Genomic DNA, 26,691 nt, shown 5'->3' on the forward strand with positions numbered 1-26,691 from the left:
CCCTGGGAGGTGGTGTCAGTTGTGCCCCTCCTAGGAGATGCTTGTGCCAGCCCAGGGCTGACCTCTCAGGCTGGCTCAAGCTCTGGCAGTGTGGGGCTCTGCTTAGAGGCCCCCACTGCACCAGAACTGGTGCTTGATAAGCTGTCTGTTCCCACAGTGGAGGCCCTGAAGGGCACCGCCCCTCCTCTCCTTGTGCCCAGCAAAGGGCCTTCTCAGCTTCATGACACCGCTGGCTGCTGAGGCTGCTCAGAACTGTGATGAAGCCATGTCTTGGGTCCCCAGCCCCTTGGCTTCCTTCCTGTCACTCTCACCCAGCACCCACTTAAGCTCTCTTCTGAGCCTGGAAACATTTTCTTAATCACAAATATAAATAATAAATAAATAAATAAATAAAATCAGAGGTTAAAAGTCTTGAGCAGTTAAACAGCAGATGACGTTGTGTGGGCAACTTCCCAGAGGACACAGAATGCACGTCTCCTGAGTGGGTGGCCTTATAAGGACAGGTTCAGGAGGAGAATGGGCAGGAGGCAGGGCCACCCGCCAGGAGGGAGGAGGGGGCAGCGAGGGTGGGTGCCTCACCGATGGGCTGGGAGTGAGGCCAGCGGGGTGCCTGGCTAGGACCCAGTTCCACCAAGCACCACCTTCAGAGCCTGCCTGTCCTCTGCCCTCACTGCCATCATCATCAGCACAGGCGCCGACCTGCTCTCCGCCATCTGCCACCATGCCCACACTGCCCAGCCTGGCACTGGGAAGCCTCCCAACCTGACAGGGCTTTTTCCATTCTTCTTCCAACCTTCCTCTATTCCTGGGCCCTGCAGGGCCTGGCACTCAGCTGGTATGCTATGACAGCTTGTTGGTGCAGGAATTAGTAAGGAAAGCATTCTTTGGTGGTAGTTTTGACTCATCAACTGGGTTGCTGCACTGGGACACGGAGGCAGCGTCTTCCCTGAGGGACAAGAGCAGGCCGAGTGCACAGTAGATGCTTCACAAAGGTTGTAGTGGTTGAGTGGGCCCTGTCCGTAAGTAAAGCTGAGCCACTGCTACCTGTCTTGTCCCTAACATGAAGGCATCTGCAATCAACTCCCCTAAATAATGCTGGATAATACCTATGGCAGAGGTTTCTCCCCACTGCCCCCACCCCCATGACAGTGGTGGGTGAGGGAGGGAGAAAGCGAGAGGGAACAGGAAAGGGAGCACTAGTTCTTCTGTTAGCTCATAGTTTCTCGGAGTGTCCTGGTTCTCTTGAAGTATTCCTCTGATCCCAGCACATCTGGGAACAAAGCCCTGTCCTTGGGATCTGAGGGTGAGCAGAGGTGTGAGCAGGTGGTTCTTATACTGAGGGAGGGGCTCTGGAAGTCACCCCCAACCCTCATTAGAAAAACTCTTTCCAAACTCCTGGAAGCTCCAGATCCTCCTCCTGGTGAGTCTTGATGGAGGCAGAACGGATGGCCAAATGAGATGACGCACTGGGAGGGCCACCGCTTTCCCTGGCCAGCTCTTACTGGGCCTAAAACCCTGGTTTATGAGTCACTATTCTGAGTAAGGTATAGTCCTCCCCACATCCTCTTTTAGAAGGCACAGAGTGTTTGCTGCAGGGGCCAACGAAGGAATTCTCTAATCAGGAGCTACAGGGGGTCAGAGCAGCTGGAGGTCAGGCTGGAGGTCAGAGAGGAGGACATGGAAGGAAGGGGCTCAGAGGGGAGGGTCCTGGAGGAGGCAGCTCCTGACTTCTCCACTTGATCTCTGGATACCAACTGAGGGTGTGTCTGCTCCACCACTGCAGAGTGGAAAGGTCAGGGCCTGACAGCCCTCATCTGAGGCTGCTCTGGCCAGGAGAAAGTCATCAGCTTGCAGAAGGTTGGCTTAAGTTGAAGAGCTGCAGAAGCTCCTATCAGAGGTGACAGAGAAGTAGAGTCAGCTGTGCGGAGCTGAGCCCCTGACCTCTAGTTAGTCCTACTCTACTGTCAGTCTGTGCCAAAATAGAAATGTCCCTTGTATAAAGAGTGATGCAAGACACAACAGAACCCCCTTACATGACTGCCCGAAATTCCACCATTAGTCATAGTATCTTGGGTTAAGCATTGCCCCCCTGAGGTAGGCTGGATAATAGACCCCTGAAGACACCCACATCCTAATCCCTAGAATCGTGTTACCTTATATGGCAGATGGGACTTTGCAGATGCGATTAAAGATTTTGAAGGGGAGATTATCTTGGATTGTCTGGATGTGCCCACTGGAATCACAAAGGTCTTATAAGGAGACAGAGGGCAAGATGCATGGTTCCCTGCCAAGGGGACACACAAAAAATTTCAGCTCTCAGCCTGAAATGGGTTATGAGACACCCCCCTCCTCCGCCCTGTCAGCCTGAAGGCCTCCTTCAACCTGCTGGCACTGGGCCTCTAAGGGAACATGGTAGGAAACAGAAAAGGAAACAGAACATAAAAGGACAGAAATGGGAGCAAGATCCAAGGTGGGACTTGCTCCATTCTGTATCCTTGGGCTTTAGCTCACCACCTGACCCCTTCAAGGGTCATCTTGTCTAGACCCTGCCTTCAGGCAGCTGAGTATGTCATCGATTGCTGTTTCAGCGGGCCGCCAATGCAGTCACCTGACCCTTAGTATTAGCTATAGAGATTATCCTTCTCCCAGGTGGCAATTCCAGAAACCTCTGTTCCAGGTACCTTCTTAAACCCTGCTGACCAGAGAGTCTGAGTTGCTGGGGGAGTTTGATTATAAATGCTGGAGATCTTTAACCAGAATAATGATGAGGAAGATGATCAAAGTAAAGGTAGTAGTGATTAAAGGACAAGACAGGGTATAGCCATGTATATGGAAGTAAATAGCCACTAGACACATGCCACAAGCTTCCAGTACACTTTCCCATTCAGTCATCCCAGTTGGGAAGTTTAAGTATTCATATTTTATGGATAAGGGACTAAGGCCCAAAGAGCCCAAAGAGCAACTTTCAAAACTTTGTAATGGGGCTATAATTTTAATCCAGATCTCACATCAAAGTTCATGCCCATACAGTATCACAGTACCTCCCAAAGGTATTTTAAAGCAACAACACGTCCATTGATGTCTCATTTTTAATCAAGCAATACAAGTTTGGGATAGGTGGGAGAAAGCTGAGAGGAGTGGCATCCTTTTTTGGAGCAGGAAAGGGTCTATGATACAGGTAAGGAGCCTGCTAACTAGTCGCCTCTAATCTGAAGACTTAGTAAAGTGACAGGCCAGAAAACAAATTATCTTAAGCAGAACATAAATAGCTTTGGCTCTAAGGTTGCACTTTATACACTGAACTTGAATTTTTCTGTCTTTTCCAAGTATAGTTTTATTTTTGACCAACTTTATGCCATCTTGACAATTTTCTCAAATTAATTTGCCTGCAAGTTATTTAAAGCAAGTTTTAAGCCCAAAGAATATTTTTAATGTGATTTCAAGTTGGCAGGCATCAGGCTCAGTGAAAAGCACCCAGAGGCTGGTTGGGGCTCCAGAGACCTGTATTCTAGTCCCAAACTTACTGTTTAGTCCCATGCAGGCCTGCAGAAGTCCTTACCACATGTTCAAACAATAAGGCCTGAGAGATGTGGAAGTTATTGGTTTTTTTTTTTGTTTGTTTTTGTTTTTTTTTTATAGGTCTTAGCTCCAGGTCCAACCCCATTTACTGTGTGGAGATGGGAAGAGGTTTTGATTCTGTGGCAGCTGCTACTGGTCTTTGCACTGGGCCATCTGGGAAGGGTGAGGCACCAGCTCCTTGGCCTCTGACCTCTGTTTGCATGAGTCACAGGCAACTCTGGCAACCGGTCCCCTCAATTCCTATGGATAGGCTTAGGGTAATGGGAAACAACTCTGGCTTCAACCAAGATGCCCACTCTCCCAATTAGGAAAGACTGACATAGGACTACAGATCAGCAGGGACCCTGAGGCTGGCTTAAGGACCACACACACTGGCCATGGACATGTTACATCAAAGAATCACCAGGCAGCTGCTTATAAAAACAAACAAATTCCTGGGGGCTGCCCAACTGGGCTCTCTGAATCACATTATCCTGGGGTGGGGACTTGGACTCTAACAAACTCCTTGGGGGATTCTGATGGATAGCTGCCAGGTCTGGAAACTTTTGACCTGGTCAGTCCCTCCATTTGGGGAAGCTGAGGCTCATAGAGGCCATGAGCCAGTCAACAGCAGAACCAAAATCAGAAATTAGAACTTCTGACCCTCAGTTAGACATTCTTTCCACACCAAGACAGGAGCCTTCAGGAACCCAAAGAACTACCTATCATTTATTTGTTTTAATTTTCCTAAAGTTACTCATGTATACAGTTTAAAGAGCCACTTTTTGGAAGACACTTCACTCACCCTTCTCTCTCTCCCCACAAGCAACCACTTGCAACAATTTTAGCTGATTCTTTTGTATCAAAGGAAACAAACTCACCCTAAAACATGTCTATTTGATATAAAAATTATTTTGAGCTGAAGCCAATTAAAAAGTGACAAGTACAGAAAACGTTCTTTCTACCTTCTTAAAAACCTTTTGTTCCCTCTACCCTTTTCTGCCCAAAGGCAGGATATGAATTCTTTTCTGGAGGAAGAGTCCAACCAGACATGCCAGAGGAATCCTCAAAAAACCTTACTCCATTAGTTCTCTCCATATGTTTCTATGCCTTCCCGGTTTGCCCCTTTGGAAGTCTGAAGTCATTTTCCTCTGTCCCGTGATTTATCTACAAATTTATTATGAGTTTGTTGTTATAACTTAAAGAAATTCTAACCACTCCTTGGAGTTACTTTTCTTTGAGATTTCTGTGATGTGTGCTATATGATAATAATTTTTTTCTCATATTAATCTGTCTTCTTGTTAAAGAGTTCCTGCTGAAAACAAGATGGTAGAGTTCTATACACACACACACACACACACACACACACACACACACACACACAACCCAGCAGTATTTACTCCCACCCCTTGCATTGTTTGTATTTTTATAAAGATCATGCATCACTTTGTTATTCTTATGTGGTCTTAATAATACAGTTAATGGATTGCCAGGTCTGGCACACGTCTAGGGTGATGGGCATGATGACACTCCAGTGGTCACTGAGCACAGGCCACTAGCTCCTCCAGGGCTTGCTCATGGCAGTTGCCATGGACCAGTAGCACCTCCTTGATGCGGTCCTGCTGGAAACCCATGTCACTGAACTGCTCCCAGAGGCGCAGGAACTCCCCTGCCTGAGAAAGGAGAGACAGAGAGAACACTGGGGTGTCTGTGAGGTCTGGCCTCACCATGGGGAGTCTTCTCCTTGGTGTCCACTGCATCTGCTCCCAGAAAGCTGTACCCCAGACCAGGTGAGCATGATCTTGAGCACCTGAGGTTTTCCTGTGCTCTGGTCTAGCATGAACTCCAGCTTCCCTTCCTGTGCCTCTGCCTGGCTGCTGGCTCAGCTCTGGTTTACTTGATCCCTCTGGCTTACTCTAGACTTTCTGTGTTTGGGTGCTGAGACAAGAAGAAGGCTGCAGGGCCTCCCCTGGTGGCGCAGCGGTTGAGCGCTGGGCTGCGAGGCTGCCCGTAGCCTCTGCAGCACCGGTTCATTCCCCAGCCACAAGCGAGGGTTCCACAAAAAAAAAAAAAAGAAGAAGAAGAAGGCTGCATACTGGTGTCCAAAGGATGCACAACCTGAGGTCTCCGCCCAGGCCCCAAACCCTGCTGAGGTTTCACACAGTACAACTTCCACCTTCCTTCTTCCTCTGAACCCAAAGTTTGAAATTTCCTCTTCTTTCTCTTTCTCCTTGTCCCCCACCCATGCTGCCTCCTACTCTTCTCTATTTCTGTAGCATCTCTCCCATGCCTCTCCTTCCTGCCCTCAGCCTCTGTGAATTGCTGTTCCGTTGAGCCTGGGCCCACTGCCAGTTGAGGGCGGGGATATTCAGTGGGCCCAGAGCTGCATGCATTCCGGGTTTCCATCCCTGGGCAGAATGCAAGCATTTTTGTGCTGCCCGTGGCTCCTATCTGGGTGCCTGGCAAAGAGAGGACACTCAGTGACATTTGTTGGGGTGATTCAGTAAATGCTACAACCCCTGCTTCCTGTTTCCCTCTACCTGCTTTCCCTTCTCTCGCCTATCCTCTCGCCTTGCCTTCAGGGCTTCATCAGCCTGGACTGACTTCTCCCCAGAGCTGAGCAAGCAGGCTATTTCCTGACACCCCCAGGCTACCCTGGGCACTGTATACCCCTGCATACCATATGTGCTCCCCTATCTTCCCTCCACTGGGACCTGGGTGGGAGGCACTACTGACCTGGTGCTCAGAGAACTGGAACATCTCCATGGCCTCCTCCACCAGGCCCTCTTCATAGCCCTGCTGCAGCAGCCGGTCACAGGCGCTAAGATAGTTGAGAAACTGGACCAGAAAGCAAAGGAGGAATGATAAGAGGCATGGCAAGGATAGCAGATAGGGTTCAGGAGGCACTGGAAGGGCCTATTTAAGGCCCAAGTTCAGGGCCAGACTGACTAGACAACCCACCATGCATGTTGCCCCAGAGAGCCCACTATTCAGTAGAAGAGGGACAGAGGCTACTCTCAGGAACCAAGGACAGGTAGATAGTGGGACCTCACCAAATGTTCCAAGCCCCAGGTGGAATCCAGGAAAAAGGCTGTCAGTTTTCCCAGAATCCAAATGGGATTGGGACAGGCCTCACCACCCCCAACCCAGCCTGCTCACCCTTCTTGGGGAGCACCGACCTGCCCACACAGAGACACTTACATCTCTGCCACCCAGGACTCCTACTGTACAACAGGCCCACACCAGCGATGGAAAGGGGCGAAGACAGAGGGGGACCCCCACATGCGGAAAACCTGTTTAAACCATTCCCTGTGCAAGTCATCAGAGGCTGCTTTTGCCCTCAGGAAAAGGTGCTGCCTCCTCCAGGCCTCAAAGGGTGATTCCTGCCTGTCAGCAGCCTCGTCTCCTCCCTCAGCACCCCAACTTCCTCCCTATATCTGGATTCTCCTGCCAAGGCCAGCTTCACCCCCCCCCACACTGGGAAGTCCCTCTGCCCCATTTCCACCACATACCAGCCCTTATGTTCCCACAGCACCCTGTGCTCCCACATCAAGGCACATAGAGCTTTGCAATTGCTCTACTATATTTCTTATCTTTCTTATCCACTGACTTTTTGCTCCATGAGGGAAGTGTTGTGTCAGTATTATTCCCCACTGTGTCCCCAGCACCCAGCAGAGCAGGCAGAAGGAACTCAGTAAGTGTATGCTGTGTTTATATGGTGAATTAAGAATTACCTTCAAGGAGCTCACAGCTTAGTAGGGGAGATAAACCAGATACAGGAAAACATGAGGGCCAAGCAGATCAAAGCAGGATTTATAGGGAGCTGGTGCCAAATGAAGGCGCCAGACCAGAGGAATCGTGGGTATGAGGGGAACGGGCTGGGTTTCTGCAGATGTTCAGAGTTGGGCAGAAAGCACGGATCATGAGGGCTAATGGTTTTCAAACCCGTTGAGTTTCTGAACGTCAGAGTACAGGAGAATTCAACAATAACAGGGTAAGGTCGGGGTTGCTCTGGGAGAACTGGGGGCAAGGGGGTTGAGTTTGGAGTCCAGCACTCCTGTCCCAAGCCACCTAGACCTGCCTGGAGCACACAGTTGGGGAAACAGTTTCAGGCAGGGCAGGTGGCTTGCCCAGGTTCAGAACCTGTCCTGCCCCCAGTGCCATCGCTGGCTTTGAGGGGAGACAGGGTATCCAAAGGTGAAAATAGGAGAGGAGGCAAGGACAGATGAGAATGGGAGACGATCCCTTTACCTTTTGGTTCACCCACAGCCAAGGTCCGCAGTCTGGGTGCTGACTGGTGCCTCGGTATCACTACCTGTAAACCTTGAGGCTCACGGCCAGAGACCCTGACATAACAGGTCTGGGGGTAGCCTGGGCACTGGGATTGCACAGCTGTCCAGGAGGTTCTAACATGCAGCCAGGTTAAGAATCTCTGACTCAATTCATACCAGTAGCCTGATCCAGGCTGTGTTTAGAACAATCAGCAGAGCTTTTAAAATAGTAAGACCCACTCCAGGTCCACTGACTGGGACCCTCCCAGGTAGGTTCTGGGAATCTGCATTTGTAAAGATTCTACTGATTCATCACGTACCAGGTCTGTCCCAGGTCAAGGGTGGGTAAGAATGTCACCTTCAGACCCCTGATCAGGTCTCTAGAGGTCACTTGTTGAAAACATTTCCCCACCATTCTGTCAATGGGTGAAGTAAGGCTCAAAGGGGACTGTCCCCGTCTTTCAAGGGGACAGTTATATCTTTCTGAATGAACTCCAAAAGCTTGCTCCATCAAGTGGAGCTCCACAGAACAGGAAGAGATACTAGGGGCCTCCCTGGTGGAGCAGGGGTTAAAGACAGCTCTATCAAGCTATTGCCAGCCACTGAAGCACCAGTACAATTCCCAGCAGCCAGGGAGCAACCCACATGGTGCAGCAGACCTCTCCTGCCTCGCCCACTGCTCCCCGCTCCCCTCAGCAGTGTATTTCAGGCAGTCTGCCTGGTCTGTTCCCCACTCTGTCTCTGGTGAATCCTCTCACCCCCCATACCTCTGTCCTGTACCCCAGTTCTTGTATGCATAAATAAATAAATTTAAAAAAAAAAGAATAGAAGGAGATACTAACTTGGTGGGGAGGAGAGATGAAGTATTCCATGACCCTTCCAGCCCACCCCTCAGGGCCTGGCCCCTGATTGCCCACTGGGAAGAAGGCCACCCAGATATCAGGAAGGCCAGGCAGGTGGTCAGTCCCAATGCAGAGGGATTCTTCCAGCCCACCCACAGGGAGGCCAGAGTCCCCTGCTGGCTCCAACCAATCTTCAGATTCCCAGTGATAGTCTGAGACCTCAGCCTTGTCACAGGGCCAAGAGGACTGGGGAGGCATTTCAGAGCCCCCACAGTGGGACTGACCCATCCTGGCCCTCCTGGCCAGCTTCTTGGCCAAGGTCCTAGCTTTTCAGATGCAGCTGAAGATGAAGTCAACATTAGATTGACTCCAAAATCTCAGATCAGCCTGGGGCGCGGCCCTGGAAGAGGATGTTCTTAGAAAATGAGAGATAAGCACTGTGCAACAAAGACTGAGTCAGACTAGCCTGGCATTGCTGTTGACTGATTATATGAACCTCCCTGGCCTCAGTCTCCTCATCTGCAGCACCCTTACAGAATTGAGGAGAGCTCATTGAATACTTTCAGATTGAGGGATTGGCACAAAGAAGGCATTCAATAAATGCTAGCATCCCCCTCGCCCCATCAAGTTAGCCATATGGGGATGTTGGAAGTTTTCCCTTAAGACAAGACATGACTAATGAGCAGCAGCCAGAGTGGGTGGGGATAGGGGGAGGCATATTTCCCAGCAGCAGCACACTTTCTGTCCCAATCTCAGGGACCCAATATGTTTCTGTCATCAGCGATTATGGAGAAGGTGTCCAAGCCCTCTGACACAAAGAATCCCACATTCAGAAAAAAATGAAGGGGGGTTCAGACAATGCCATTCAACATCACCCCTGCCCCTGCCCATAGTCCTTCCACACTCCCTTTTGCTATTGGGTCATTGATAAAATTCTCAGCCCAGCCTTCGAGGCACCTTCCATCTGCCCTCAATCCCCCTTCCCTGTCTCATCTCCTCCCAGCCTGCATCATGTACCCTCTACACCAGCAAGGCTGGTCAGATCAGGGCCTTCCAAACACTTCCTTTCTTGTCTCCACTTTTTTGCTCACTCTCTCCTTCTGCCTGGAATATCGCCCCTTCTCCTTCCTTCAGATTCAGATCTTATCCATCCCCAAAGTCTAGCTCAAGGTTGGGCTCCTCTGTGAAACCTTTTGTGAACATTGGAACCTCTTTGTTGTAGATTAAGAATGTCTATAAATTCTTTTTTTTTTTTAGATTTTTGTTTATTTGTTTGTTTGTTTGTTTGTTTGTTTATACAAACACTGGGTACAGTCAGAAGCGCAGGAGGGTAAGAGAATTCACCAGAGCCAGAGCGGGGAGCAGAGCAGGCGGGGAAGGACCGAAGTACACTGCTGAGGGGAGCAGGGGCGGCAGGAGAGGTCTGGGCGCCATGTGGGACCCTCCTCCAGTGGCCGGGGAGCAGCGGGGGATCGAACTGGCGCTGCAGAGGCTGCGGGCAGCTTCGCAACCCAGCGCTCAACCGCTGCGCCACCGGGGAGGCCCAAGAATGTCTATAAATTCTTTACAGCCTCTCCCATCAAGTGGGGGGGGGGCGGTATTTTTCCACCCTTTTAATCTAGGCTGGTCTTAATCTGCCTTTAATCTGTCCAGCAATGTTGGCCAATTGAATAGGGCAGAGGCAACTGTACAACTTCAGCCTAAGTCTCAAAAGGTCTTGCAGTTTTCACTCCTGTACTCTTGGATCCAAGTGGGCTATCTTGCTTGAGATATGTGGCTCAGTTGATAAATGTCACCAACCATTGGACTGTGAGCAAGACCTTCTTAGACCCTTCAGCCCCAACCAAACTATAGCCATATGAGAGGTCCCAGGTAAAATCAGCAAAAGAACCACCCGGCTGTCCCCACTCCACACTGCCAACCCAGAGAATATTGAGCAAACAAATTGTTGCATTAAGCCACTAAGTTTGAGGGTGGTTTTTCACATAGGAATAGATAACTGAAGCGCCCCCATAGCACTTGTACCCTTCTCCTCCCAGGCATCTTCTCACTAGCACCTCTCCTTTTGTACTTTGGGGGCGCTCACTCTTCTGTAGGTGCTCTCACATCTTGGCTCATACTGGGGATCAAGACCTGCTAGGAAATTTTAGAGCAGCTTGGGTTGCTACCTTTTGAGTGTTACTGTAAATATCTTTACTCCTTCCAAGCAGAGTGAAGTCTTTAAAAATAGAATCTGGGTGTGGTAAACTCTGTGATGAGCCTTCCAGATACCCCTTCATTGAATGCCTCGTTGTTCCAGATGCTGGGAGAGCTGGTAGTCACCCTTCAGCTATCTGCCCTGTCAGGGGTTACCTCAACTGCAGAAACCACCTCTCTCAAGTCACCCCCTGCCCACATCCAGTGGTTGACTGAGGCAGGGGTACAAAGGCCCAGCCATCTCAACCCTGCTGAGAAAAAATCTGAAGGATCATATATGTTCTGGCGCTGTGGGGTTGGCTGCTGCTGTCATTGGGCCTACAAAGCTCAACTTCTCTGCCTATCCACACTTGCTTCTGTCCTCGTCCATGGAAGTTGATCCCAAGGTCTCCTTAATAAACATTCTATATGTCAAACTCTGAGTCCTTTAACCAATAAGACTAGTTTTAAGTACCTTGGAGCAGTGAGGAACATAATTCCTAGCTGCACCAACAACTAGGATGTGACTAATACTGTTGACTAGATGGCTGGACAAGTAGAATGAAACAGAAGGAGATGGCTATGGGTATGAATAAACTGTTCACTGAGGAAAAGGTCAAACTGCAGCATCCAATAGGGTAACCAATAGCCACATGTGACTACTTTAAATTAATTATAACTAAATAAAATTTAAAATTCAGTTGCCTACTCATACTAGCCATATTTCAAATAACCACATATAACTGGTATTGGATCACACAGGTATAAAACACCTCTCTCACTGTGGAAAGTTCCATTGGACAGCTCTGGATGCTAAGCAGCCCAAAACTCCATACCCCTGCACTTGTGCCAGAAATAGGAATAGGAATAAAATATTGTGATTCCCCAAGTAGGCATGAGAATACCTGATAAACTCCTGTGGAGAAGGTAGCATTAGGGTCTAGAAACTTATTCATAGCCCTCAATAATTCAGGCTGAGGGTCTGCTTCTAAAAAGGAGGAAATTAAACCTCTTCAACTTAAAGATAAAAACCAGGCCTCCCTGGTGGCATAGGGGTTAAGTCTTAGTGCTATCATGGCATCATGCTATCATGGCTGAGTCAGATACTCAGCCAGGATGCTGGTCCACATGGCACAGAAGACCTCTCCTGCCTTGCCTGCTGCTCCCCTCAGCAGTATATTTCAATAGATCTGCCTGTTCTGCTCCCTACTCGCTCTGGTGAATCCTCTAATCCCCGGCACCTCTGGCCTACACCCCAGTTCTTGTATGCATAAATAAATTAATTACATTTTAAAAACCATATGGCCATTCAACTGGTCCAGTTCTACAGTCCCCTAGCTCCTTGCCCCCACTCACTGGCTCCACCTCCTCAGCCTCTCAGGTTGTGCCCCACTCACCTGGCTGAGGCTCTTCCACCCTGTCTTCTGCAGAGCCACAATGGCCCTGCGCACAGGATAACCCAAGGCAACCACTGGTCTGATGAGGTCTTGTTCCTCCCGGCTCAGAGCAGAGAGCAGGTCAGCAGAATCAGAGTGTGATGTGTGGGCATCAAGAAGCTGGTGTGGCCGCCCAGGAGGTGGCAGGCAGATGCCCTGGCTGAGGGACTGAAATACAGACTGATGTGTCAGTCACCATGGGAGGCTATTTGTGTAACACTGCACTTTCTGCAGAGTGTAGGGGTTAAGGTTGGGGAGAGCTTGGAGCCCTGCAGACCTGGGTTCAAAACACAACTCTGTTTACCCAGTTTGCTCATATGTAAAATAGAGGCAATCATTCTAGAAGCCTCACAGGGTTGCTATGAGGTTTAAATAAGACAATATGAGAAAACTGTCCTTGTCCTGTGGTTTTCACACTGTCTCTTCCAACACAGTGTCTGGGAGGAAGTAACTATACAGTGAACATTCCTTGATTGAACCTTCAGCTCACCCATTATACAGAAGCCTAGCTTTGAGTCATAGTCATTAATTCAACAACTATTCATTGAGCACCCCCTAGAGGCCAAGTTTGCCCTTGGGTGCTCTGGAAACAAAAATGAATGTGGGGCCTCCCCGGTGGCGCAGCAGTTGAGCGCTGGGTTGCGAAGCTGCCCGCAGCCTCTGGGACACCGGTTCGATCCCCGGCTGCTCCCCAGCCACCGGAGGAGGGTCCCACATGGCGCGCAGACCTCTCCTGCCGCCCGCTGCTCCCCTCAGCAGTGTACTTCGGTCCTTCTGCCTGCTCTGCTCCCTGCTCTGGCTCTGGTAAATTCTCTCACCCTCCTGCGCTTCTGACTGTACCCAGTGCTTGTATAAATAAATAAATAAACAAACAAACAAAAGAGTTCTCCTTTAAAAAAAAAAAAAAATGAATGTGACTATCTCTGAGAACTCACATTCCATTGGAAGAGACAGACAGACACTTGGTAATTACAATTATTATGATAGGTACCCTAAAAGAAGCAGAACAGGCACAGTGGAAAACACATGATGGGCCCCTGGGCAGGGAATGTTCTAGACTATAGGCATGAGGAAGGACTGAATGGTACAGGGCCAGGGAAGAGCAGGTGAAGGGAGGGTGGGGAAGTGTGGGAAGGAAAAACCAAGACTGTGGATCTGGATAGAGTTGCTGAGCTGCAGCCTTGGTAGAGCAGGCTGATGCCTTACCGTGAAGGTGGGCTTGTGGCTCTGCAGCAGGGGCATGGTGCCAGCGGTGGAGGGCCGCGGGAGCGGTGCAGGGATGCCAGGGTGCAGGGGTGAGGGGCACAGGGGTGGCACAGGGCTGCGGCAGAGGCTCAAGGCCCGTTGGCGCAGGCGATGCAGGAGGATACGGGGGGCAGCAGCCAGCCTGCCCTCAGAGAACCGATGCCGCGCCCCGGCCAGCTCCGACCTCACATCCCGCAGCAAGTGCAGCGAGCACCAGACCTGACCCAAGTTGGGGCTTGGCGGGGAGCCCATCTCTGGGGTGCAGGGATCCGGCTCTTCTTCACTGCCAGAGGAGGCTTCTTCCTTGTCCTCATCCTCTTTCTCAGGCTGCTCCTGGGGTTCGGCCTCCTGGCCTTTGGCTGCGGCAGGCACAGGCTCTAGTTCATGTTCCGGGCTGATCAGCAAGAGCCAGGCTGGAGGGGCTGATGCTGTACCAGGGCCACGGCACTGGCACAGGCAAGATCCTGGGACTGCTGCCTCCACCCAGAAGAGTGTCCTCTTCTCCAGGCTGAAGTCGTGCTGTGGAGAAAAGGAAACTGAGACAGGCCAGGCAACCCGGACCCTGGGGGCTCACCCCTATCCCCTGGCCCAGGTAACCCTGCTCAACCAGAGACTCCCCAGTCCTAGACAGCTTCTGATTCTGAGTTCTGGGCGTGCATCTCACTTCCACTGCACACTCATTTTCAGTTAGCACGCGGCTCAGGACAGCAATAACAATTTAATGGCAAACTGTATGAAGGACAAAGTGAAATCATAGGATAAAGTGTAGTCAAATCTAATGTCTAAATTCCTTGGCCATTCAGTATGCTTAAAATTAACAATCACTGCTTAAAATATTTCTCAAAAAAATATTGTTCTTAGCAAAGAAGATTTCGCCTGAGCCCAGCACCATTTGCCACTGAGCACTCAGCCCTAGAAGCTCCCCAGGCAAACTTTCCTGGGGAGTAATAATAGCCCCACCCGCTTCGCTGCCATCCAAGAGTACTTTGGGACCCAGGAAATATAAAAATCTCTAATTCTCCTTAGTAGATTCTAGTTTTATTCCTATTTCCAGATTATGAAAATGAGATACAGAAATTAATTTGATTGATTAATTTTGAGATTAATTATGAAATTAATTAATTAAGAAATTTTGATTAATTTGAGGTCAGTTTGGTGGTCAGTGACTGACCTAGGATTCTTCTTTCCATCTGGCTGTAGTTCTTTCTCCACTACCCATCTGGCTTGGGAGTTTATAAGTGAAGCAAGAATAAAAATGTCTGTTGCCTGCCTTTAAATTAAGAGCTGGAAGCATAAAACTCCATTAAAAAGTATTTAAAATTGAAAAGGAAATTTCGGTTCTGTGATGGTCAATCAAGGCAGCCAGGCGGGATAGGGGAGGCAGAAGGAGGGGCACACACTGAGACTGCCACTGCTCCCTTCCCTCCCATTCTACCCCTATGCCCTCCCCCCACCACGAACCCTTGTTAAGAAGAGGGATATAGACAGCCTTCGCGGAGAGTCGCCGCGGTTTCCTGCTTCAACAGTGCTTGGACGGACCCCGGCGCTCGTCCCCGCCGCCGCCAGCCCGGCCGCCCGGCCGCTGCTCCCGCCCACAGCGCCGTGGGATCGCCCCCAGCTCGCCGCCGCCATGACGACCGCGTCCCCCTCACAGGTGCGCCAGAACTACCACCAGGACTCGGAGGCCGCCATCAACCGCCAGATCCACCTGGAACTCTACGCCTCCTACGTCTACCTGTCCATGTCTTACTACTTTGACCGTGATGATGTGGCTTTGAAGAATTTTGCCAAATATTTTCTTCACCAATCTCATGAGGAGAGGGAACATGCTGAGAAACTGATGAAACTGCAGAATCAACGAGGTGGCCGCATCTTCCTTCAGGACATCAAGAAACCCGACCGTGATGACTGGGAGAACGGGCTGAATGCAATGGAGTGCGCCTTACACTTGGAAAAGAGCGTGAATCAGTCACTACTGGAGCTGCACAAACTGGCTACTGACAAAAATGACCCCCATTTGTGTGACTTCCTGGAGACTCATTACCTGGATGAGCAGGTGAAATCCATCAAAGAACTGGGTGACCATGTAACCAACTTGCGCAAGATGGGGGCCCCCGAATCTGGCATGGCCAAGTATCTCTTTGACAAGCATACCCTGGGAGACAGTGACAAGAGCTAAGCTAAGCCTTAGGCTGGCTACTCATAGCCAGTGGGTGACTTTCCTGGTCACCAAGGCTGTGTATGCATGTTGGGGTTACCTTTACCTTTTCTATAAGTTGTACCAAAACATCTACGTATAGCTTTCATTTGTACCATTCCTTCAAATAAAGCAATTTGGTACCCGTAAAAAAAAAAAAAAGAGGAATATATCTTAGCTGCTCCAGTATGACCCCATGACTGAGGGTAGGGATTGTGTCTCATTGCTCTCTTGTATCCTCAGGGCCTAGGGCAGGCCTGTCACTGACTGGACATTTGTATGTGTGTGCAGAACAAATGATTAGAAAAAGATTGGAGCAAAATATGAGGGCTCTGAAGGACAAAAGAGGGGAAAGGCAACTTCAGAACTGAAGAGGCAGACACACATGGAGAGAAAGAGACACAGATAGAGGCAGTCAGTGGGACTTGAGAATAAAAGGATACAAAGATCCAATAAAAATACCAATATGTGTGATTTATGGAACTAAGCAAGATGGTTTAAAAGCTCATAGAAAAACAAATAACAATATCCAGAAAAACTCAGGGGGCATAAGATAAATAAAGGGGCCTTACCCTACTGCTGGCTAAAATAATAACATAGAATGTCAATAATTAAAACTGTGGTACTGTCATAGGCAGATTTAAGGTACAGAATAGGAAGTACAGAAATAGACCTTAATATATATGGACTTTAGTACATAATAAAAGTGGTATCCCAAGCAATGGGAAAAAGAAAGACTATTTAATAAATGGTTTAACTAGCTGGAAAAATATATAGTGGGATCTATTCTCAAACTATATACTAGGAAGAATTCCAAAAGCATCAAAGATTCAAATGTAGATATGAAACCGTAAAAGTACTGGGAGAAAATGGGAGAGACACCTTTATAACCTTGGATAGGAAAGCCGTTCACACTGAATCAAAACCCAGAAGCCATGAAAGTACATATGGAGAGACACTTGTAATATCTGCACAGCAAATATACCCCATAAAGCAAGGGCAAAGACAAATGTGGAAGAACTGAGGTATAGGCCAGAGGTACAGAAGGTGAGAGGATTCACCAGAGAGAGTGGGGAGCAGAACAGGCAGATTTACTGAAACACTGCTAAGGGAAGCAAGGGGCAAGACAGGAGAGGTCTGCTGTGCTATATGTGGGTTAGCTCCCTAGCTGGGAATCTAATTCAGGCCTGAGACTTAACCCCTAGGCCACTAGGGAAGCCCCAAAAAGTATTCCTTCTTTTTTTTTTTTAAAGATTTATTTTTATTTGTTTACGCATATGAGAACTGGGGTGTAGGCCAGAGGTGAGGGGGGTGGGACAGAGTGAGGAGCAGAACAGGCCAATTTTACTGGAATACACTGCTGAGGGGGAGCAGTCAGAGTGACAGGAGAGGTCTGTTGTGTCTTGTGGGCTAGGTGCTAGGGATCAAACTCATGCTGCAGTGGCTGGCAATAGCTTGATAGCGCTGAAACTTAAACCCTTGCGCCACCAGGGAGGCCCAAAAGTGTTCTTTCTAAATGATTGAGTAAACTAAACTCCCCTGAAAGTTAAATAATCATATTCATTCAGAGTATATGTGACACCACCACATACCTTGCATGCATATTCCAGTGGTTGAATGTGAAGCATGAAGCGCTTCAAAAATACCTCCAGGGCAGATGTGCTTATGGTCTGAGGAATAATAATTCCTTCTAACCTGTACCATGTCTGTATTTTAACAGCGGGTTCTGGACATAGTCTCTTAGTCCAAAAGAGTGATCCTAATGGTAGAATTTTAGACATGTGAGCAGGCTGATATGAAATAGAGAGGAACTGGCAAATCCTTGCAATGACTCATTCACTTCATATAGGCAGTCTTCTAGTTATTCTAAGTTGAAAATAAGACCCACCAAATAATCCCCATCACCTAGCCACCAACCTTCTTTATGAAATACTTTCCCTCTTGGGCTATTTTCCAAATTCCCTAGGAGATAAAAGAGCAGGAATGGCTGCCCATTAAAATCAAGAAACAAGCTCCCAGGAGGCTCAGCCTCAGAGCAACAGCCAGGCATGAGGAAACAGACAGACAGACAGAAAGAAAGACACACTTACCATAGAACTCAGCAGAAGCTCCCTGCAGGCTGGGACACTGAGCTCTGGCCCAGAGAAGGACTCTGTGCCTATCACAAAGCCCTTGGGCACCTTGAAAGGGACACCATCAAGGGCATTCATTCTGTCAGACGAATGTGGAGAAGGATGAGCAAGGCTGGAGCAGTTTGCTTGCTGGCAAGGAAAGAGGATAGTCCTGAGGACCAGGCTCAGACCTCAGATGGCCTCACTGCTCACTTGTGTGGTCACTTAGCTAAGCCCCACACAGCCAGGAAGGAGAAGGTAAAGTGGCCAGTGCTGCCTAAGGAAGGAAACAAATAAAAACAAGAGCATTCAAAAGGACAAAAATTGACTGTTTCATGTTTAATTCTTGCTGTAGATCTTTGTTTCCAAAAATGAGGTCTATAGCACTAATTCTAAAGCTTTTCATCAAAAGAGTTTCAACCCAAACATTTTAAGAGGAAATGTCAAAAGACACAAATTCTTGCAAAAAAGAATAAGGATTACTTCCTAACTCTTTCTAATTTCAGCATCACCTTGACACCAAACCTGATACAAAAACCAGAAGTCCATCTGCCATGAGCATAGATGTATGGGATCAGAAGGGTTCCAATGGGATCAGTAAGTTATCTCTGTCCCATCAACCAATTCATACAGGGAACCTCTGAAGTACAAAGGAAAGATAGAGAACACAGGAAAGTTCATATTTTGACATTCTCAGACTTAACATTCACATTTTCAGTTATCAAATTTTGAGCTATGGGGAATGGCCACAGTTCTGTTGAGATCCAAGTGTGAACTGCCTGTCCACTGAGTAAGTTTGGGGCAACCCTGTTCCTGCCTCACCTCTGACACAGTGTCTGTATATTAATAGATATTCTCTATTCAGTATAATCTTGCTTCTGGAGTAATTTAAGAGTTTGGGGATTCTGGGAACACATATCTTAAGCAGAAACACATGTAGCACATGATCTACATATTATAAAATAATGGTCCCCTCTGCTACATATGAGGGGTGTTGACCATTAAGTGATGAAATTCTTGGAGGAAGAGTAGTTTAGTCCTTATGGGGATTGGGGAAATTTCAGGAAAGATGGGACTTAATCTGGACCCCAAAGAGTGGGAAAACAGCCTGAGAGTGGGGAAAACATGGGGTGGAGAGCATGATTCCAGGGACAGAGCAGCCTGAGCAAGGGAGTAAGGCAGGGCAAAGTGAAAGGGACACAAGCTGCTTGTCTTCAGTTTGTGCGGGGGAAGTTGTCTACACAAAGGGGCAGAGTTGGAGAGAGCCTTGAACTTTAGGCTAAGTGCTGACTCCACATAGTAAGCAGTGGAGAAATTCTGAAAGGGGCCTCAAGCAATGAGGTGAGGTTGGGGGCATGGGGATGGAAAGAAAGCTGTTCTGTGCATGCTTTACCAAACTGCATTATGCAGGACCTCTCCAACACCAGTTCCCGGGGTCTACCCACTTGGCTGCACCTGAGCCCATGGAGGGCAGAGGTGGGACCAAAAAAAGGGAGGAAGGGAAGGAGTAATTAGTCCAGGGAAACCTGAACAATGACATTAGTATACTTTTCTTAAAATTCTCCACTGTACTGTAATAGCCAATTAGTCTATGTACCAGTGACTCACACATTAAATTCTTTATTCTTTTCTGAGATAAAACTCAAACTGCCCACAAGGCAACTCCTCCAAGATGTCTCAAGCATGCCTCACATACAACATACCCAAAGTAAATTCTTGATTTTTTTCCCTTCCCAAAACTTTCCTCCTTCTCCAGTTTCCTTGTCTTCAAAGAATGTCTAAGGTACACAAGTTTGGAACTCATCTCTAGTACTTTCTTCTCCTTCACCATGACTCATCTCAGGTCCCCTGCCAAGTTTTCTCTCTAAGATTTTTGGAATCCAGCCATTTCACACTACCTCCACTGCTATCATGGGAGTCCTAGCCCCCACTGTTCTCACTTGAGCAACTGGTGCCCATGCATCCTCTTTGCACATGCTGTTGCAAATACTTTGCTATGTTCTTCTTGTCTCTACCCTATAACTAGTTAATAGCTGTTAATTCTTTAGAAACAGCTGAAACATTTCCTTAAAAAATGCTTTTCCTGAACGTCAAATTTGGATATGTCCACTTCGTCCAGCAGCTTTCAAGATTTTTTTTTTTTGATCATTAGTATGAAATATATTTCTAGCACACATACACGTATATATATATATATATACACATATATACATATATGTAAAATGAATAATTCTCAGCTTTACTATATACATGTAAATTTCCAATTACCTCACCTAAATGTATTACAGAACCCTCAGTTTGAGGGGAAGAAAAAAGTCTAATCAATTTCATAGAACTATACCTTTCCTTTAAACCACCCAGCACATTTTTGATTGTTGAATTAGGGACTCTGGTGTTTTGCTTACCACGTTAGCCCCTACACTTAGCAATTATCTGAGCCTCAGCAGGAACTTTATTTATGAACAATGAAAATTATAAATCCATTACTAAGCATTTTTTCTAACACTTAACACTTATCACAATTACAACTGACTCATCACTGCTAATTCTTCCTAGCATATGCATTCCTTTTATGTTAATTACATATTATACTTTGAATAGAACAAGATATACTTTGTACTTACCTTGTAATTCCCAGGATGGCTTCTCTATGGATGAAAGGCGTAGAAATGAATTGCTACAACAGATGGTATATCCCAGCTAAGCTTCTCAATACATCTTTATACTAGAGTCACATGGATTTAGGAACATGAATGGTTTTAGATTATAGTGATTACCTTGGTTGGCTTGTAGCAGCAAACCCTCTGACATCATAAATTCAGCCACTTGAGCTAAATACTTAGATGGAACTAATGTAAATTATCTATTTCATAAATTTCACTTGGCTGATTTCTTAGAAATAAATGCTTTTATTAGTTTTTTGAAAGTCCAGGGTTTCTTCTACTGGGAAATATGAGGTAAACAATATCCTTGCACATAATAGGTTAATATTCTGGTTAATCTTTGAATGAGTTTATTTTTCTATTTTCATTACTTAATCTTCACTATATAGAAATTAAGGTATAGGTGTAAAAAAGAAATTTTAGAAAAGGGCTAAAGGCTTAATATAACTACAGCTATAGAGCTACAGCTATCCAAGCTCTGACTGAAAATAAGAACTAATAATAAGGAGCAACAATGAGTACCCCTATCATACAGACTGTGACCTAGAAGTACCTTTTCCAATGAAGAAGAATCAAGGCTTGCTGTAGAAATAACTGATTCCAGGCCTGGAGCAGGAAATGTACAAGATAAAGTTGGATAGGATACTGGGACTGAGTGGGAACTCAGGAACTGAGAAGCAGGAGTCATAGGCCAAAGGTGAGTCAAGACCAACCATGTCTAGGTTGAAGTTCATGATACTTAAAAAACAAATTTACTTTGGAGGATGCTAGGAATCAGCTCATTATTTTGAAAATAAAGGAGATTACATTTTTTTATCTCTTGTTCCTATACACACTGTACTTCAGGGTAACCATATAGTTAAAGGGATAGGTTTAATTTTTATAAGTATTCCAGCTAATAAAGAATGGCAAAATTAAACCCCCACTGTTTGCAATTGCATATGAATAAATTTAAGTATTGATTATTACTGACTGCTCAAATCCTAAGAGACAACTAGACCTTAGTCCTCCTGAATTGGAGTACACCTATGAAATATTTTTTTTTTAAGATTTATTTATTTATGCACACAAGAACTGAGGTGCAGGCCAGAGTTGCAGGGGGTGAGAGGATTCACCAGAGGCAAAGTGGGGAGCAGAACAGGTGAATCCACTGAAATACACTGCTAAGGGGAGGCAAGAAAGGAGAAGACGAGCAGGCGAGACAGGAGAAGTCTGCTGCGCCATGTGGGTAGCTCCCTGGCCACGGATCGAACTTGTACTACTGAGGCTGCGGCTAGCTTCACAGCGCTGTGCTTAACCCCTTGCGCCACCAGGGAGGGCACCTATGAAATATTCTTACCAGAGAATTCTCATCTAAATGTGATCAAGTCTTTAGATCAGCATTGTCCAATAAATATGAGCCACATGCGTAACTGCTCATCTCAATTCAAACTCAGTTTCAATTCAAACTCTGAATTTCAACTGCCCAATAGCTAAATATGGCTACCGTATTGGACAGCACAGCTTCTAATCACTACAGGAACTAGAGGAAGAGAGAAATATGCTGTCACAAGGATGCAATTACCAAATCCAGACTGGGAACTCTTCAGGAAAAATGTTTACATTTCCCCAAGTAATAAAATGCAAGGGAGAGAGAGAGTACAGGAGAGACACCTGCAGATTATCAGAAATTTGAGACATACTAACCAGTAGCGACATGTGTATTTATATCTTGCTTTGAACTAAGTATAAAACACATTTTTTGAGATAAAGAAATCTGGACACCGGATATTTGATATTAAGGAGTTGTTAATTTCTTTAAGCATGATGGTTAAATTTTTAAAATTGTTGTTTATATACTAAATATGAAGTAATTTGGTATCTGGGATTTGCTTCAAAATAATTCAGAATGAATGGTGAAGGTATAGGTAAATCAAGATTTGTCATGAGTTATTATGGATATGAGGGGAAAATTCTTATACTATTATCTTTGGAATATTTGAAAATTTCCACAATAAACTTAAAAAAAAAAAAAAGGGTTGTGGGATAATGACATTGTTTGTATTCTAGTCTTTCTAAACCCATTAAGTATCAGTGGCTGCTGCAACCACAACCCGAAGCATCAGTGGCTGCTATAACCACCGCGACCCGAAGCAACAAACCAGAAAAAAATCCACCAAAACAAAAATTGAACACAAATTAATACCTTCAAAAAATCTCGCAGAAGCAAATCAAAGTATTTTTCCACTTGGGGTTAACTGCCTTCTTCTCCTTGGGGTCTGTGGCCAGTTTTCCCCAGTGCCTACTTCACACTCCCTGCTCCCATCAGACACCCCAAGGCAAACACCTTAGTGGCAATGCTTTCTGAACACCAAGTGTACATTATATAATTCATCTTTTATCTCTACTCTAGCTGCATCTCACCAGAGAGCAAATAGTAGAGATTTATAACAAATGGGCACATAGAACCATGGATTTACATGAAGTTTATCACATCAGTTTTTTTTTTTTTTTTTTTTTATTTTTATAAAATTTTATTGTTATATTCCCCATACAATTGCCGCCCCCCATTCTGACCCCAATCCCCTCCGCCCCCGCCCCCCCCTAAAAGTGTCTCTGGTTCATAGTTTTTTGTTGATTTGATTTTCACTTCTTATAGTTTTTCATTTTCCTGGTCCATTATTTAAGTTTCTAGATTCCTGCTATGAGTGAGACCATCCGGTATTTTTCTTTTTCTTTTTGGCTTATTTCGCTGAGCATGATCCCTTCCAGCGCCATCCATGTTGCAGCAAATTGCATGTGTTATCTTTTTTGAATGCTGAGTAATATTCCATGGTATATATGTACATCTTCTTGATCCAGTCATCTTTTTGGGCATTTGGGCTGTTTCCAAAGCTTAGCTATTGTAAATAGTGCTGCTATAAACATAGGGGTGCAGGTGTTCTTTGGAATTGATGTTTCTGTGTCCTTTGGGTAAATACCTAGGAGTGGAATTGCTGGGTCATATGGAAGCTCTATGTTTAGTAGGTCCAGAAATCTCCACACAGCTTTCCACAGTGTTGGACCAGTTTGCACTCCCACCAACAGTGCAGAAGAGTTCCTTTTTCTCCACACCCTCGCCAACATTTGTTGTTGCTAGTTTTTTTAATATGTGCCATTCTCACTGGTGTAAGATGGTATCTCATGTAGTTTTGATTTGCATTTCCCTGATGAACAAGTGATGTTGAACATTTTTCATATGCCTGTTGGCCATTTGCATTTCCTCTTCAGAGAAGTTTCTTTAAGCTCTTCTGCCCATTTTTTGACTGGATTATTTTCTTTGTTGTTGTTGAGTCTCATCAGCTCTTTGTAGATTTTTGTGATCAGTCCTTTATCATTAGTGTTGGGTGCAAAATGTTCTCCCAGTTGGTGGGGTTTCTCTTTGTTTTTGTTATTGTCTCTTTTGCTGTGCAAAAGCTCTTTAATTTGATATAGTCCCAGCTGTTTATCTTTGCCTTCACTATCACTGCTTTGGGTGATGTGTCTGTAAAGATGTCTTTGATGTGCAAATCACGTAGTGTTTCGCCTATTTCCTTCTATATATTTATGGTTTCAGGTCTTATGTCTAGTTCTTTAATCCATTTTGAGTTGATTTTGTGTATGGTGTGAGGTGGTGGTCAAGCTTCATTCTTTTGCATGTAGCGACCAGTTTCCCAGCACCATTTATTGAACAAACTTTCTTTGCTCCAATGCATAGTCTTTGCCCTTTGTCAAAGATAGTTGACCATAAATCTGTGGGTTTATTTCTGGATTTTCTATTCGATTCCATTGGTCTGTATGTCTGTTCTTGTTCCCAATACCATGCAGTTTTGATGATTATGTCTTTGTAGTATAGTTTGAAGTCTGGGAGTCTGATGCCTCCATTCCCTTCTTTTTTTTCAGGAGAGCTTTGGCTATTTTCGGGTTTTTGTGATTCCATATGAATTTCATCAATAATTTTTCTATTCTTTGAAGAATGACATTGAAATTTTGATTGGAATAGCATTGAATCTGTATATTGCTTTTGGAAGGATGGCCATTTTATAATGTTTATTCTTCCAATCCATGAGCAGGGGATGTCTCTCCATTTCTTTGTGTCTTCTTCTATTTCTTTTAACAGTGTTTTATAGTTTCTTTGTATAGGTCCTTTACCTCTTTTTTAGATTTATTCCCAATATTTGATTTTTTTGTTTCAATAACAAAAGGGATGGTCTTTTCGATTTCTTCTTCTTCAGATTTATGTTTGTGTATAGGAAGGCTACTGACTTTTGCGTGTTGATTTTGTATCCTGCCATTACTGAACTGATTGATGAGTTGAATTAGCTTTTCTGTGGAGTTTTGGGGTTCTCTATGTATAATATCATATCGTCTGCAAATAGTGATAGTTTGACTTCTTCTTTTCCTATTTGGATTCCTTGGATGTCTTTCTCTTGTCTTATTGCCCTGGCTAGGACTTCCAGTATTATATTGAAAAGCAATGTGAGAGTGGACATCCTTGTCTTGTTCCAGATCTTAATGGAATTGCTTTCAGCTTTTCACCATTGAGAATGATACTGGCTGTTGGCTTGTCATAGATGGCCTTTATGATGTTGAGGTATGTTCCTTGTATCCCAAGAACTTCAAGGGCTTTTATCATGAATGGGTGTTGCACTTTGTCGAAAGCTTTCTCAGCATCTATTGATATTATCATATGGTTTTTTATTTTCTTTTTGTTGATGTGTTGGATAACGTTGATTGATTTTCGGATGTAAACCATCCTTGTGCCCCTGGAATGAATCCAACTTGGTCGTGGTGAATTATCTTATGGATACATTGTTGGATTCTGATAGCTAAAATTTTATTGAGGATTTTTGCATCAGTGTTCATTAGGGAGATTGGCCTGTAGTTTTCCTTTTTGTTGTCCTTGTTCGGTTTGGTATTAGTGTAATGTTGGCTTCATATAACGTGTTTGGTATTGTCCCTTCCTTCTCAATTTTTTGAAGAGTTTGTGAAGGATAGGCACTAATTCGTCTCTGAATATTTGGTAGAATTCTTGTAAATCCATCAGGTCCTGGGCTTGTTTTTGGGGAGGTTTTGATTACCATTTCAATTTCGCTAATTGTAATTGGTCTGTTAGTGTTCTATTCTTCTTTATCTAGCTTTGGGTGATTGTAGAGTTGTAGGAATTTGTCCATCTCCTCTAGATTTGTTAAACTTGTTTCCATATAACTGTTCATAGTAGTTACTGATTATTCTTTTATTTCTGCTGTGTCCGTTGTGATTTCTCCTCTTTCATTTGATGATCCTGTTTATTTGTGCTTTCTCCCTTTTTTCTTTGTGAGCCTGGCTAGGGGTTTGTCTATTTTATTGATTTTTCAAAGAACCAGCTCTTGGTTCATTGATCTTTGGATTGTTTTTTAGTTTCAATTTCATTTATTTGCTTTGGTTTTTATTATTTCTTTTCTTCTACTGGTTTTGGGTTTTTGTTGTTCTTTTTCTAGATCTTTGAGCTTCGAGATAGGTTGTTTCTTTGCTCTTTCTTGTTTCTTGATGTGAGCTTCTATTGCTATATATCCTCTTATTACTGCTTTTGCTGCATCCCTACATTTAGGATATTGGTGTCCTCCTTGTCGTTCAATTCAAAAAATTTTTATTTCTCTTTGATCTCCTCATTAGTCCAATGGTCTTCCAGTAGTGTGTTTTAATCTCCATGAGGTAGGAAAGTTCCTTGCCTTCTTATGGTTTATTTCTAGTTTGATGCCTCATGGTCAGAAAAGAGGTTGATATGATTTCATCTTGGTGTATCTGTTGATGTTTGTCTGTGCCCCAGTATGTGATCGATCCTGGAGATATCCGTGTGCGCTTGAGAAAATGTTGTACTCCGTTTTTGGGGTTTAGTGTTCTATAGATGTCTGTTAAGCCCAATGCTCTAGTCTTTATTTAGGCTTTGGTTTCTTTACTTATTTTTTGTCTTGTTGATTACCATTGTTGATAGTGGTGGTGTTGAAGTCTCCCACTACGTAGTGTTTTCTCTTGATGTCTTTTTTCAGAGAGGACAACAGTTGTCTGATATATTTTGGTGCTCCTTCGTTTGGTGAGTATATGTTATGAGTGTTATTCTTCTTAAGTATTGTCCCCTTGATCATAATGTAGTGACCATTGGGGGTCTTTTTATCTTTTGAGTTTGAAATCTGTTTTATCTGATATAAGTAGCTGT

General features: G+C 45.4%; 2 protein-coding genes across 2 annotated transcripts; one reads left to right on the plus strand and one right to left on the minus strand.

Moving 5' to 3' along the window:
- Positions 1-2,986: 2,986 nt before the first annotated feature.
- Positions 2,987-17,973, minus strand: UBAP1L (ubiquitin associated protein 1 like). Its single transcript, XM_037502724.2, has 5 exons — positions 17,815-17,973; positions 13,489-14,046; positions 12,244-12,450; positions 6,295-6,396; positions 2,987-5,231 (listed from the first exon to the last, which is right to left on the minus strand). Exons 1-5 carry the CDS (start codon positions 17,932-17,934, stop codon positions 5,097-5,099), a joined length of 1,122 nt encoding a protein of 373 aa, XP_037358621.1. The 5' UTR covers positions 17,935-17,973; the 3' UTR covers positions 2,987-5,096.
- On the plus strand, positions 15,143-16,170 carry LOC119238744 (ferritin heavy chain-like). The gene has a single exon (XM_037502725.2). It carries the CDS (start codon positions 15,158-15,160, stop codon positions 15,704-15,706), a length of 549 nt encoding a protein of 182 aa, XP_037358622.1. The 5' UTR covers positions 15,143-15,157; the 3' UTR covers positions 15,707-16,170.
- Positions 17,974-26,691: the final 8,718 nt, after the last annotated feature.

This window comes from Talpa occidentalis, unplaced genomic scaffold (genome assembly GCF_014898055.3).
Source record: "Talpa occidentalis isolate TD23 unplaced genomic scaffold, MPIMG_talOcc4v2.1 talOcc4.11, whole genome shotgun sequence".
NCBI lineage: Eukaryota > Metazoa > Chordata > Mammalia > Eulipotyphla > Talpidae > Talpa > Talpa occidentalis.